General features: G+C 20.7%; 1 protein-coding gene across 3 annotated transcripts in view; it reads left to right on the plus strand.

Annotated features, from left to right (window-relative positions):
• Positions 1-5,406: 5,406 nt before the first annotated feature.
• Positions 5,407-17,183, plus strand: part of LOC129618470 (sodium/calcium exchanger 3) — a 38,210-nt gene continuing 26,433 nt past the window's right edge. Inside the window, exons 1-3 of one of the 3 annotated variants that reach the window (XM_055533250.1) lie at positions 5,407-5,597; positions 6,203-6,316; positions 10,747-12,881. In XM_055533250.1, the coding sequence (XP_055389225.1) occupies positions 11,005-12,881 (1,877 nt within the window). In that variant the 5' untranslated portion in view covers positions 5,407-5,597; positions 6,203-6,316; positions 10,747-11,004. Of the gene's footprint in view, positions 5,598-6,202; positions 6,317-7,148; positions 7,164-9,245; positions 9,633-10,746; positions 12,882-17,183 lie in introns of those variants that run through there. The other 2 variants (XM_055533252.1, XM_055533251.1) reach the window with 2 other exon arrangements.

The raw sequence follows: 17,183 nt of genomic DNA on the forward strand, positions 1-17,183 counted from the left end.
TTAAAGAAAAAGTTAAAAGAATTTTTTTGCAAAAATACAATTTTTTTTTTTTTAAAGTTCAATTTTACTACAAAGTCATTTCTATTCGAATCTTTATATTAAAAAAAAAATTTTATTCAAGCATTTCTTTTCTTTTTTGTATTCCTTTACCTATACATACATACAAACATCTGCACATCAAAAATATGAAAGTATATTGTATAAAATTTGCATTATACAAAATTGTTATACTATAGTAGTGCTACTAACACAAATTAATCTTTAAAAAACATATGATTCGAAATTGAATTTTCGAAAACAAAAAAAAACAGAAACGATACAAACGATATTTCACATTTTCATATTCTTACTCAATATGTTTATAGATTTGTATTGTCTGTGTATAGATTTGCAAGTAAGACCAATACCAATGCATTTAAACCGTTGTTACAATTTTATTACTGTTTATAAATATAAAAGCTTTTGTTTTTTTTCGGCGTTTTTATCTATTTCCAAAATTATTCAAAAAAAATTTTTTTTATTATATTGCAACTTTTTTTTGTTTTTGCCATTTTTTCATTTCATTTGTTTTATTTTATTGTACAAAATACTATATGTGAACCGTTAAAAATATCGGGAAAGAAATATTCGTGAGTAAGTATTTTCGTCCTTTTTTGTTCAAATATTTTTTATTATTATTTTTTTTTATTTAAATCTGGCTATTTATTTACTCAATTTATTTATTCTTCTTGTTTTTTTTTTATCTTTATGCCCATTATTAGTATGAATAAATGCTTTTAACGATTGTGTCATATGTGTATAATAAGTGATGAACATAAGAAAAAAAAAAGGATACTATATTACTATGCGTATATATGTATATTTGTTCATATAAATTGTTTGTATATATAGAAATTGTATTAATATTATTTATATTATAAGCTATTGCTTTTTTTTTCTTGGTTCTAGAAATAAAAATAAAAATTTTTGGTTGTTTTTATTTGACATAAATTCATAATTATATATCTGTATATATATATATATATATATATATACATATATATATGTTCTGTATATATATATATATACATAAGTATATATCTTTATATATATACTTTATGAGAATATAAAGAAATAAAATAATTTTATATTTTAATATTGATATCCTTTTAGAATAGTATACATATGCCGTTTACTATGTCATATCTGATCCTTTATTATCTTATATTTTATATCTTATATAAGAATATATTTTTAATGCATATATATCAATAATGATTTTTGTGTGCATATAATACATATTCAAAATATTTGTATAACTAGATCTAAATAATAAAAAGAAAATTTAAATGCCAAATTTGTGTAAAGTATAAGAGTATATCAGAATATTTATATACATATAACAAAAATATTCCATATTGTTAACCATAAAATATATGTAATAAACATTGAATATATTAAATTTTTCTTATTTATTTTAATAGGATATAGTAAAAAATTAGATTTTTTTGAAAAAAAAAACTAAATTTTCAAATTTAGAATTTTTATATATAATAAATCTTTACAGAAAATATCGTAATTTGTTTTTTATTTTTATTAATAAAAAAAAAAACTCTTCAAAAAACAATGAACTCGAATCAAACCATTATAATTTCGGAAGTAGCACATTAACCTATTAAACAAGAAAAAAATGTATGTTTTTTCTTTTTAGAAAAAAATAAAGTCTTCTTAATACGAGTACATATTATTTCCTTTGTACATGAACATGTAATCAAGAAATTGCATACTTTTTGGAACAAGAGAAAAATTAAAAGAATCACTGGTATTATTGGATTTATTAATCCAGTTTTAAGTATAATAACAAGAAGTTGATAATATGAAAAATATATTTAAAGTTTGATATATCACATAGGTTCAATGAGTTGAATTTTCAGAAATTGTAAAAATTATAAAGAGGAATTCTGTTATACATACGTTAGATATAAAAACTAAAATACATATTGAAAAAATCTATGATTTATTTAAATATGAAACCACCCACTGCAATGAATGTGTGCAGCTAGTACACCCAACTCTTTCAGCTAAAAAATGTTTTGTACATTATTTGGAATAGATTTTATTCGGTTAAAAACAAAATGCAGATATTGGAAATTTGGACTTGTTTTATGATATTGGGTACGAAATGCGCCTTTACAACTATGTATAAAGTATGCAAATAGTTTAATTAGTTTTTAAAAAAAAAATTTGTCCGAAGAAATTCATGTTAAATGAGAAAAATATTCGAAATTAATAAATGTGCTATATTTAAGTTAAATAAAAAATTAATATTAATTTTAATTTTTTATGATATTCTTCTTAATTTTTGTACAAATTTAAATAGAGTTTGGTTAACAGTTTAACTGTTCTTATAAAATCTTTATTATTTTTAACAGTTCTTAATTAAGATCTTTAATTTTTAAATTTAAAAATTAAATTGGTTTTACGATTTTTTCTGCAAGTATAACACTTTTTCAAATATATTATAAACTATATACTATATACAAAAAATAAACTTTTATATTTTCAATTTTATTAAACAGTTATTTTTTTTTGATTTCTTTTATCATATTTTACTTATGTATTTGAATTCGAATTTTTTTTTTTATATTTAATTTCGAATTTAATATACACACATAATATGCGAATACGATATTAGAATTAATAATATTTACACATATCCACATTATGTGTCTGTAAAAAAAGCTTTCGAAAATGATTTTATAGTAGAGTACAGAAATGTATATATATGTATGTGTTTTTATTTTCTTTTCTATTATAAATATATTTCATTTTTTTTTTCAGATTAAAAAATTTCGATATTGAACAAAAGTAAACCGTTAGAATATGATTTTTGTATTTGTTAGTTAGTTTTGCGTTGTTAATCGTGTAGTAATGAACAATTTCGCTTTCTATGTGAAATAAATTTAAGAACTTGCAATAAAGTTTCTTTTTTTTTATTTCTATTCTACTATACATATATACTAAATAATAATATTATAAGTATGTATTTATATACATATGCAATTATGTGTATATACTAAAATAGTAATATACATATTTACTTATGATCATAATATACTTATGTATGTATACATGTATATAAATTCTTAAACTTCCTTTTTGAAGTTGTCATAATTTTAAGTAAAAGGCAATATATATTTTTTTTTAAAATGTGTTGTTTATTTATTTCCTTGTAAAACAAATAATATATTTTCTATTATATACATAAATATATATGTATATAGTTTATATTTGAAAGTGAAGTATTCATTTATACACATAATAATGATATACACATGTGTGTAAATGTAAAAAAATACAATTTATCTGTCATGTATGTCATAGTAAAAGTGCAAAATGAAATAAAATCAAAAATAATTGAAAATAAAAAGTTATGAAAATAATATGTGAAAAGTATAGGTACAAGAAGTACATAATAAAATTAGGTATACCTATATATAAATAATGTATGTATATATTTCGAGTTAAATGAATTTTTTAAAATTGTGTATAATGTAAAAAAAAAAAAGAAATTTTTAAAAACAAGCTAAAATATCAATTAATTGAGAAATCCTGAAGAAAAGAATGAATAATATTTTGTATAATGAACACATACATAAATATACATGAACAATTGAAATAGTGTAATCATATTTACAATAATATATATATGAATGGTATACATTTATACGTATACATACTTTTAACATAAAAATTAAAAATAAATAATATACAAGAAATAAAACTAGTTCTTCATTTTATATCAGTTTCATATATAACACTTGCATGTTCCATCTACCTTAAATTATATTATTCTGTATTATAACATATAATATACATGTATATGTGTATTTGTTTAGATCACTATTAAAAAATCCGGTTTAGAATTTATATATATGATTATGTTATAATAGAACATAAGTAAAAACAAATAAAACGAGACATAATATAAAAAAAAAAAAAAAAACAATTTGTTTATAGAAAATTTTGTAAAATATTTTAGAAACAATTTATTATATTTTTAAAGAATTAAATAATGAAATACAGAATATATAATGAATAAAATAATTATTATATATTAACAATTATAATTATTGTGTATTTCATTAATCTATACATCATTATTAATAATATTCTCTTTAATTTATGCACAAATAATTCAAACCAGTCTTTTTAATATCGTATTTAAAATTTAATAGTAAAAAATAAATAAAATATAAATAAAAAAAAAACACAGCTGATTAATTATCTAGTATATCTAGCGGCATTTCATTCACACATACATGTATATACCTACATATTTTACCTATTAATCAGCTTCAAAATGGTATACATATATACCTATATGTATATAAAAATAAAATTTTAAGTAATCTGCATTATATACGAGTTTTATGTTAGGTATTTTTTAATATAGGCTCAACAATATCTTAAATTAAATCCACAAAAAAATTAGATTTGGGCTGTCTATCTTCTGTCAACAAAATCTTTTGTCAAAATTCGGAACAAACATTATAATCAATCTATCGCTGTTAAAAATTTCCTTTAAGAAATTAATTGTCACCAATTTGGAACACTGATTTCTATTATTTGTTATCCAAGTGTCAAACCGTACTCCATACATATATACAATTTTTATTAAATTCGGATTAAATTTAACAATTTAGTAGCTTCATGCATTCTTAAAATTAAATTAAATTTTCATGCTCTTTGATTAGATCAAATATTATTCTTATATATGAATTTTTTGACGAAATATAAATAATTCAATTCTTATTCATATAAAATACATTTAAAAACCCATATAAAATTCAAATTTAATTTAATTACTCTTTAATATTATTAATATTGTTGTTTCATAATTTATATATTCCAATTGTGTTATAATTCTCCTAAATCATATACTTTAAATTATATGTTAAATTTCATATATACACATTAAAGCAATATTTAAATTAAAAATAAATTAAAAAAAAAATTAAATTTATTTATAATTTTATAATATGTTCAAAATAAATGATAATTAAAATTTTATTCATGTGCATACTTTTAATTTTTTTTTATTTTAATTATTATTTAATTAAATTTATTATTTACTTTTATTTGAAATTTTTCAAAAAGAAAATATTTAGGTATAAGAACAATGAATTTAGTTTTATTCTTTAATTTTAATATTCCGGTATACATATATATATACAAGATCTCGCATGATATAAAATATAAATAAAAATTAAAAATGCCTATACTATCTTATAATTTTTATAATATTTTAATTTTTATTTTTTCTTTGCACATTATTTTTAATTCTTTAATTTTTCTCTGATTTTCATTTCATTTTTTTCTTTTTTTATAATTTTTTTTTTTATTTCCCTACATTTATTTTTTTTATTTTATGTTTTTGAATTTTCTCTTCTTCTTCTAGTATTCTTTTATAATAAAAAAAAAAAATATTCTTATTATATTTTGAAAATGTGAAAGAAGTAATATTTTTCGTGTGTATAAAATAATCAGTTGTGATCCAACATTGCCGCGGTGCTAGCGTTATTTTTATATACAAGGGAGTCTAAAATTCGATTTCGGTTCTCTTTTTCATATTTTTTTTTTTTGGGTTTTCTATATAGTATACCTATATATATATATATATATATATATATATATACAATAGCCTATTTATTAGAATAACTTTTGTACATACATAACGTATATATATATATATATATATATATATACATATATATATAAATATAGGAAAATACATTGTATATAAGAATATATATCTTTATATAATTTATTATTAAAAAAATTTTAATTTCAAAATTAAAAATGAAACAAAAAACTATCTAGATATTTATACGGATATATAATAATATAACATTAAAATATGATAAAAAAAAAATTAAAATGAAAATTTTCCAATAAATAAAAATTGTGAAAAAAAAGATATTTTTTTTTTTCTTGATTCCTCGTCGCTTACCGTAAAACCTCTCAATTATTTTCAAGATTTTGATTTTAATTTTAATTTTGTTTTTCATTTTTAAGGGAAATAAAATTAAAATAATTTGTACTATGTACTTACAACTATATATATATACATATATATATACATAATATTATACTTTAATTTAAATATTTTTACTGATTAAAATTAATATTAAATTTTTATATTTTTTTTATATTTTTGTAGAATTCAAGGAAAAAATAAAAATATAACGATTTTAGTATATAAAAATAAAATGTTGTATCACACAGTTTATGAAAATTTCACAAAAAAGAAAAGTTTTCTAAATTCATAAATTTTGTAAAAAATAAATTTATTATTTTTTTTTTGTTTGTTTTTCAAAATCATATTATTTAATTATCGAAATTATATAAATTAAAAAAAAAAAATTCTAATGAAAATACCTACATACCTAACATATACATATATTTAGCATAAAACAAAAAGTGACAGAATCCGAAAATATACAAAATATTAGAAAATTCAAAAAATAAAAATTTAAAATAAAAAAGAAAAAAATTTTTTTTTTTCTTTTATTCCTTTATTGTTTTTTTTTTTTTTGAAATGTACCATTAAATATTTAAAAAAGTATATATATATATATACATACATAAGTGTGTTTATATGTGCTAAGATCTTTTTATATATATATATATTTAAATACGTATAAAATATAATTATATATATATGATATATACTTACATACATAAGTATATATACAGATATAAATGTTCATAAAATATTAAAAATAAGTTCATATTAAAAACATAAGTGAATTTTATAATAATTATAAATAAAATTCAAAAATATATAATATATATACATACATATAATATAAAATAATTAAGGTTTTCAATTAATTTATTTTTAACTTAAATATATTAGAATTTTTATTTTTAAAATTTTATAGTGTTTTCAAAAGAATTAAAATTTTAAAAGAAAATTAAAATAAAAATTTTCTTCTTCCCATATATAAATATATATATATATATACTCGTATATATAATAAAATTATTAATAATTTTTTGTATAATGTTCAAAACGGGAAAAAATATGTGGAAAATAGTGTTTAAATATGCAAATATAAATTGCAAAATTAGATAATTTATCAAAAAAAAAAAATAAAATAAAGAATTTTGCAATAAAAGTTCGTAATTAATTTCATTAATTTTATTATTTCCTTTATATTGTTAACTAAAAAAAAATAAAAAAAAAAAAATTTTTTGTCTTCTAAATATTAAAAATATTTCAGTTTAATTTATTATATACAATAAATACAAATATATTTAAAGTATATATATAATAATATCCTAATTTTCAAAAATACCTACTTATTCTATTTTTTGTTTGTTATGAAAAAAAAAAATTATTTTTTTTTTCTGTGTTCCTAAATATATAACATAAGATAAATTGAAGAAAAAAAAAAGTGATTATTGAAATTTTCTCTAGCTCTCATAAAATTTACCTTGTCGAAAAAAATATAAAAACAAAAAAGTATCTGTGTATAAAAATAAAATATAAGCGAATATTTTAAATGAAAATTTATTAATATAACAAAAGTTAAAAAAGAAATAAAAAAAAAAAATTTTTTTTTTTTTCAAAAATACTGTGTAAAGTGTGTTTCGTGTTTCGGGGTACTAGCTAAACTATCTATACAAACATATAATTCTACATTGTGTATATTATAGTTTATATAAAAAGAAAAAAAAAAACAAAAACAAAAACATTTATATTAAAAATAAATTTCAGAAAAATCTCTTCGTTTTACTCTATACACACACCAGAACCGAAAAGATTCAAACAAAATTATATTTAAAAATTTATAATTGAAATCTGTAAAACTAAAAAGTCAGCTATAAAAAAACAAAAAACAAACAATACAAACATAATAATAAAAAATTAAAAAATATAGAACTTTTTACAGACAATTCCAACGTAAGAGACATCAGCAAAAAACAGCAAAATAAAAGCTAATAAAAAATTAAGAAAGAAAAAAATTAATATTAAAATTAACTTAAAATATCTCTGTCTAGCCAAACTAAAAACGCAAGGAATCTTATATTCACCACCCGAATACAAATTACATATAGTACATATACATCTTCACTCTATTATTATAAAAATTTTTGGGGGAAAAAAAATCTCTTGAAGAAAATGAAAAACTAAGAAATAAAAAAATTAACCAAAAAATAAGAAAAATCAAAAGAGAACAGAACAAAAAAAATTCAATTTTGAGTTGAAAATTAAATGGGAAAATTTTATTTTTCTTGCCACCACAACACCACATTAAAATTTATTTTCATATAAAAGAGAGTAAGAAGGAGAGAGAGAGAGAGAGAGAAAAATAAAAGAGAAAAAAAAAATTAAATCATTAACAAAATAAATTCAAGAAATAAATAGCACGGGAGAGAAAAGAATCTTCTAATTTTTAAAAGAATTCTCTTTTTCAACGAAATAAAAAATAATTTTCATTATCTCTCTTCTCACCGGAAAATTTCAAAATTTTTGACCATATTATTTGGACGAACTTCATTAAAAGAAAATTTATTATTATTTTCTTTAATATTATGCTACATTGTTGTATATTACCCTATTTAAAAAACAAAAACTAAAAAAAAAAAAAAAAACAATAAAAATTATTGTGCATCGTTGCATTTTTTTTTTGTCAAATAATTATTTTATAACATTTTTAAAAACATATTAATTGTGGAGTAAAAAATTTATAAAATTATTGTAGTAAATGAGAAAAGAGTAAAGGGGTTGCATTTTTTTTTTACATTGTATTGGAAATTTAATATGGAATATTTGAACCTTTATTCTTGGGATAAAAATAATAATAATTGCAAAAAATATTATAGAATTAATGAAAAAAAAAAATAATAAAAAAATTTTTCATTAAAATATTTTAAAAATATTAAAATCAAATTCAGCATCATTAATACTTTTAACAGTAACATCATTTAATTTATAAATTGTATTATTAAAATTTAAATAATAAAAAAAACAGAAATTAGGTATCAACATTGACTATATTTATAAAATAAATATTAAAAAAATTATTTATTTATATACAATTTAAAATAGAAAAACAGATTCTATATTATTCTATATTCGAAATATTGTATTCGAAATAAATTTCAAATTAATTTATAATAAATGTTTAGAAAGTTAAAAAAATTCAAACAAAATTACATGCAATTAACAATTTAATGCAATATTAAATCTTAATTTAATAAACTATATAATAATTTTAACAGATAGAAAGAAAAAAAAATTGGATAAATTTTCCCTTAAATCTATATGCATATCAAAATTATTAAAGAATAAAAATTGAGCAGAAATCTGAAGATCAAAATTTAAAGCACTAACAAATTATATTCTATAACCTACAGTTTCATAAAAACCACGAACTTATATATACTTCTTGTATTGAAAATAAAAAAAAAAAATTTCATTATATGGAGTTCGATAGAAAACACAAGGAGATTTGAATAACTTTTAATTAATTCTTATTTATTTTAAATTTTTATTTTAAATTTTCATTTTTATTTAATTTTATTTTTCAAAATTCATTTTGCGTATATTTTTGTATAATTTTGGAGGGTTCAAACATTAGGTGCATATCTCTTTTATATCCCTATGCCATTTCTTTACAAACACTTTACAAACATTGTTTTGTATATATATATATTATATAATCTAAAAGAAAAAATTTAAGCATACACATTATTTAAACGCTTTATATACATATATATATACATATTTGTGTGTGTGTATATATATATTGCTTTGATTTTTCGAAATTATAAAATTACTCTAAAGTAAATATTGAAAAAAAAACAAAACAAATATTTAAAATTATTACTTAAATGTTTAAAATTGCAGAACATTAAATAATATTTCGCACATTTTACATAATTATTATGTGTATATGCTTTATAATATAAATAATAAAAAATTCATTATATTCAATTTAAAATCAATACTATAAGCAGATTAAAAAAGAATATACGAAATTTTTGGAAAAAAAAAAAAACTTAAACAATATAGTTAAACAACACATATGCTTACTTTCGAAAATTGATTTTTATTGTATAACACACGCTTCAAAAATAAATCAACATTTTCACTATTATAAAACTAAAAACAACAAATTTGAAAATTTTGGTAAAACTAGTGAAAATTTTTTCTGAATCCCACAAATAAATTTGTAAAATTTTCATTTCTTTACATAACTTTTTCTTTTTTTTTTTTGAACTTTTTGGAATTTAATTAAATTTCGAAATTCTGCTTTAATTTCCTTTTATTTTGAATTCGAATTTTTTTTTTCAAATTTCTTTGTTTAGTAAATGCTTTTTTTTTAAATGTTAGTATTTCTCTAGGGGCTGATTTTATTCCAAAACAAATACAAAAACTATTTTTAATTTAAATTTTTTTTTTTTTTCAAATTTTTGTTTTTAAATTGGAATTTTTGAAAATATTAAATATAAAAATTTTGGGTATAAACGCCAGTAATTCGCAAACAAAATAACAACAAACTGGTAAAGCGAATGAAAACACTTATATTAATCACTTAATTTTGGAAATTGCCTGCATCACAATTGATCAAAAAGAAATTTTGAAAATCTGAAATTCACAAAAATTTTTGATTGAAATAATTTTGTGAATTCATCAAAAAACAAAACAAAAAAAAAAGAAATTTTTGCAGATTTTTTGCTTATTTTTTATAGGAGATTGTATTTAGAAAATAGAAACCTAAAATTGCACCTTCAAGCCTATATTGGATTTAAAAAAAAAAAACAAAAAAAAATTGTAAAGAAAGCTTTGAATAATTATTAAAACCTAAGAGTTAAAAATAACCAAAACCAAAAAAAAAAAAAATACAAAAAAAAAAATACCAAACAAGAAAAAATTACAGTTTTATAAAAGAATTTTTAGATTAGAAATTGTCAATAAAAAAAAAATCGAAAATCAAATTCGAAAGCACAATGGGAACACATTGTAGATTATTAGTTATAAAAAATTTTACAAGCATGACAACATTAATTTTGCTAACATGTTTATTACACATCTTATTACCATCAAATTTATATTTAATACAACCAACATTTGCAAATGCTATAACAAATAATAACACAGTCCCTATCGCTTCACCAAATTCACCAAATGAATTAAATAGTGAATTATCAAATGAACATAATGATGATCCACCATCATCACCAATTGATGATTCATCAAGTAGTAGTCGTCCTGCTAAAAGTCGTCATGATAAAGAAGCAAAATGTGAACCGGGTCTATTATTACAAGTATGGATGCCACAAGAGAATTTAACTGTTGGCGATCGTGTATCAAGGGGTCTTGTTTATTTTTTTGCAATGATATATTTGTTTATAGGTGTTTCAATTGTATCCGATCGCTTTATGGCCGCGATTGAAGTGATCACGTCAAAAGAAAAAGAAGTTGTTATTAAAAAAGCAAATGGTGAAACACAAATTGTTGTTGTACGTGTATGGAATGAAACTGTGGCAAATTTAACATTAATGGCACTTGGATCTAGTGCACCTGAAATTTTATTATCAGTTATTGAAATGTTTGCAAAAAATTTTAAAGCTGGTGATTTAGGACCTGGTACAATTGTTGGATCAGCTGCATATAATTTATTTGTTATAATAGCTATTTGCATTGTTGTCATACCAAATGGTGAAGTACGTAAAATAAAACATTTACGTGTATTTTTTGTAACAGCAACATGGTCTGTGTTTGCGTATATTTGGTTGTATTTAATTTTATCACAAATTTCACCAGGACGTGTTGAAGTATGGGAAGGAATGTTAACATTTATGTTTTTTCCAGCAACAGTATTAACAGCATATATTGCTGATAGACGTTTATTAATTTATAAATATTTAGATAAAAATTATCGAATGAATAAACGTGGTGTTATTGTTAGTGCTGAAGGTGCTGATATTGGTGTATTAGAACTAAATAATCGTGATGATGGATTAAAGGCACTTGAAGAAAATGGTGGAATACCAAGTGAAGAAGTCAAAGATTTTGAAGAAGCTCGACGTGAATACATTTCAACGTTAAAAGATTTAAGAAAAAAGTATCCACAAAGTGATTTGGAGCAATTGGAAATGATGGCGCATGAACAATTAATCAATAAAGGCCCTAAATCTCGTGCTTTCTATCGAATTCAAGCTACACGTCGTATGATGGGTAGTGGTAATATAATGAAAAAAATTCAAGAACGTGCTCAAAGTGATTTAAGTGAAGTAAAAGCTGAATTACAAAAACGTGAAGATGTTCATGCTGATGAAGATGATACAATTTGTAAAGTATTTTTTGAACCAGGTCATTATACTGTAATGGAAAGTTGTGGTGAATTTGAAGTAAGAGTCGTTAGACGTGGTGATATATCACAATTTATAACTGTTGATTTTGAAACTGAAGATGGTTCTGCTGAAGCTGGCTCAGATTATATTGGTAAAAAGGGTACATTAAATTTTCCACCTGGTGTGGATGAACAACGTTTTAAAATTGAAGTTATTGATGATGAAGTGTTTGAACAAGATGAACATTTTTATGTTAGATTAAGTAATGTTTTGGAACCGGCTATATTAGCTACCCCGAAAGTTGCAACCGTCATGATATTAGATGATGATCATGGTGGTATATTTGCTTTTGCAGCAAAAGATCATGAACTAGTCGAATCGGTTGGTACTTATGAATTAAAAGTGCAACGTTATAGCGGTGCCAGAGGCAAAGTAATAATACCATTTTGGACTGAAGATGGTACTGCAAAAGCTGGAAAGGATTACGAGGCACAACAAGGAGAATTAGTTTTTGAAAATAACGAAAGCGAGTAAGTACATGTTTATTGTTTAAGAACAAAATTATTATTCCTTCTAAATAAATTACGAATTCTTATTTCTCATCGATAACTTCTCCAGCAGAAGTATTAAACTTTTAAAATTTTAAATTTTTGGCATTGGATGCGTTTGTAACAGAAAACTCTTATTTGTGAGGTATGAATTTTTCTTACGCATGTATATGAACTTTTTTTTTTGAGAAAGGACTAATTACTACTCAAACTACGCCTCTGGTTCAATTTTACTGTAATTTTCTCGAGTACGATGAAATATTTTTACCTACATCAAACATATATTATTATTCATTATATACTCAGATTGTATGTAAATATAAATGTGTGTAAATAGGCGTGTTTATAATTTTCTACATCCTACTCACGTTATTGAATACCTCATTCAAAAATGTCATCGCCATTGTTATCATTCATCAATTTCTTCTTTTCTTTTTGTTGTACAAAATGTCATTATGGTTAGGCCGATATCAAAAATTTAATGTTGTTGTTTTTCTTCTTTCAGCTATTTTAATAACTAACTTAAAAGTGACATTGACAAGTGATTTTTTTTATTGTGCTGTGGAAAATAAAAATAATTGTTGATCATTTATTTAATTTAAATTTACTGCTATATAGAGAGAGAGGAACACGGAAATATCAACAGTTATTGGTTAGAAAAACCATAATAGTTATAACAGCAAAAAACAGGAAAAAAGGGGAGAAATAAAGAGTAGCAAAAAAATAAGGAAAGTAGAGAGTGAAAAACGCGGGAATGAATAAAATATATTATTTGTTCAAGTTATTATTATTGATGTCTTGTTATAGTCTTGTCTTCTTCGATATATTGTTGTTATATGTACGCTTATTTCATGCTAGAGGAAAATTAAAAACATAAAAACAACAAATGAAATTTCGATCGAAAGGATGATAGAAAGAAATTTTTGAATTTGTTTTAAAGTAGGTGTTCAGATGATAAAACTTTTGTAAAGTTTTTATTAAAATCAGATTGCATTTTACAAAATTTAGTACAGTTTTCTTTTCATATTTATTCATTTAGGTTTGTTTTCGCAAATTCTACTTAATTTTATTATTTTTTAACAGTTCCGTGATTAAATTATTGCATGCAATTTTGAAATGAAATTGCCATTTTACAAAAGTATACGGTAAGGTAAAGGCGTATAAGGTTAAATTGAAAAAAGGGGAATAAATGAATTGTAAAATTTTCACCAGTTGCATTCACAAAGCAAGGAAAAATAAAACCGAACTTCAAAATAATGAACTTCTAAAACTTTTATTTTTAGTTTTTCTTTGTTTTCCCAACACATTTTCTTTGAGACTATTGATTTGAAATAATCGAATTAAAATGTAAAAAAAGTGAAAAAGGAAAAGAAATTCACATGTTTTTTATTTTTTATTCTTAAAAAGAATGAAGAATTTAAATTTGAAATGAAAACGTGTTAACATATTGCATAAAATGTACAATTTTTGAAAAAACTGAATGATATTATTGAATTATATGTACTCATACGTGTGTATGTATATATAGACATGAATATGAACGTTTAAATAGACGATAGTTCTGTCGAATACAAAAATTTATTAAAATATTCTATACAAGCTTAAATATAGTCAAAGAATTTGACTGCACTTTAATTTTACTATAAAGATGGAAACAAAGTGAAAGACATTATAATATTTTGACAAAATCTTATAATCCTTCTTCTGATGTGATTGCAACATAAGTTGTCTTATATGTAAATGAGATTGTGTTCAAGCATATTGACATAAATTTAACAAAAAAAAAAATTTAATTTAACAAAATTATACTTGAAAAATTTAACAACGTAGAGAAACAATAATCATTGGAACGTTGAAATACGAAAAAATTTTAAAAGTAAGCCGTTGTGAAAATCTTCCATATAATGAAGAATTTAGTTAAAAAATTGACTTGTTAATGTCTGTCTGTCCTTCCCAGTGATAATTCAAAAAATAATTGAACTAAACTCACCAAATTTTCGCAAATGATTGACGGGCATCTATCATACAACTTCAAAATTTATTTGATTATATCTCAGAAATTATTCAGCGTATAGTTTTGAAAATTTGCTCAAGCAAATATATTGTTAAGGCGGTTTTAAACTGCTTCTGATAGCTGCCACACAATTTCATAAGCTGTTTATTCATAGCCCAGAAACTGTTAAAGCTATAAAGGTGTTTATTGGGTATATTGAAGCTTGAAATGTTGAATAAAGAAATTTGGAAATGTGCCTATCATTTTCAGTAAAACTGTATGAAATTGTATGAATTGTATGAAACTGTATGCCAATAATTTCCGACATTTAAAATCATTTATTTATTATATCTATTCTCATTTTATATAAAAACTCATTTTTCTTAAAAAAAATTTTTAATTTATTTACCATTATTTTACTGCAGTAACTCTTCTAACTGCATATATAGTTTATTTCAATTTGTATAATATTAAATTAATTATTTTTCTAATTATTGTTGATATTCTATATATTTTATATTCAGATAAGCATTTTTATTGTATGTATGTAGCTCTTGGAAAATTTATTTAGCTTATCACAATATTTTGTCTTACTAGATTAATTTTCTACTATAAATATTTAATCATAAATAAAATATCGATCGAATTGAGCAATAAGTTTATATACTATTTGAGTAGTATATAGATAAATAAAATTGTAAGTAAAAATGTACGTCATTACGGTTGCCAAAGACGTCACTCATTAAATTGTTATCATCATAACCATGAAATTTGTTTTTAGAATTCAAGAATACCAAAAATAAAATTAATTTTTACATATGTACGTATGAATTTCTTATTGATATTTTAAAATTATTCTTTAATCTTATCTGTATATATACCGGTTATCGGGCAGCAAATCATCTGATTTATGCACTTGGAATTAATAAATAAAAAATTACTGTAAAAAATTGGTTATTAATAAACATTATACATTTTACATAAGGTGACGTTAAAAACATTTATTTAACTACTAGATTTTTGATTTACAGAGATATTGTTCAGATAAGTAGGCGATCGAAAATTAATTATAATATTTTTATTTTTAATTTAATAATTTTAATAAAGCAATTTTTATTTTTATAATATTATTGTTGAGATTAATTTTATCTATATGGCACTTATGAAAATTAATAAACGCGGTCTTTAAATTTTCTTGGAGTTTTTTTTTATAAAAATGTGAAGTTTTCAATTTTAATTTTTAATCAATATTTTGTGTCTACTTATACATGTATGTACTTGTAAATATTGAGTAATAGTTTGCGATCACAACAAGATATATCTATACATAAAATAGTGTTATAATTTTCAAAGTTATTTTTGGAAATAGCTAAGCTTTATCACTCAAAATATATTCTGCATTATATATAGAAATTAATAACAAGAAGTGTAATTATTAGAAAATAAATTTTTTTTAATTTTTGAATTTGGTGAGAAATTTTGGAATGAAAATTGAACAAAGTTCGAATTTCCTTTAGAGAAATCAAATATTATGCAAAATAATTTTTTATATACACACGTTTACTATGAGAATTTTTCCAACATAATAATTATTTTCAAATTTTTTTCCTTTTTTGAAAATTGTAAATGCTTTCTCTGTCTATATTATTATTAAACCATTTAATTAATGGTCATTCACATTGTAAGTTCATAATTTTTAATAAAATAAAATTTATTAAATTAAAATGTTTAAAATTAAATATTATTTACTTCAATGTCCTCATATTGTTCAATTTAAAAATTAAGAAATATTATTGTAGTTGTTAAAATTTCTTTATAGTTTACACAAAATTTTTTTTGTTAACTCAAAAAGTATTAAAATTTCTTTACTTATAGTCATACATTTTTATGGAAATATGTTATTCTAAATATAGTTCGTCAGAATTTTATGAGATTTTTGAGAAGAAAAAAGAACTAAAAATTTTTGGCGACATGCATAAAAATTTAAATAACATTAATTACTTAAGCATATTGTACATATATACATTATGTACATGCGTATATACATGTAGTTATATGAATATTATACTTAATTAAGAAAAACAATTCGAATTGAGACATTATGAACTTGAACCAATTAAATGTTGAAGTATTAAAATTTTTTTTTTTTTTTCGTCAAAATTTGTTCGTTTAAAATTAATAATACAAAAACAAATCTTTGAAATTTTAATGGCCATCAGACTATATTAATTATTTTTTATTAAAAGAATTGAAAAATAATTGCAAGATTTAAAAATTTTTTTTATAACTTA

Source organism: Condylostylus longicornis, unplaced genomic scaffold (genome assembly GCF_029603195.1).
Source record: "Condylostylus longicornis isolate FDR11 unplaced genomic scaffold, ASM2960319v2 ptg000007l, whole genome shotgun sequence".
Taxonomy (NCBI): domain Eukaryota; kingdom Metazoa; phylum Arthropoda; class Insecta; order Diptera; family Dolichopodidae; genus Condylostylus; species Condylostylus longicornis.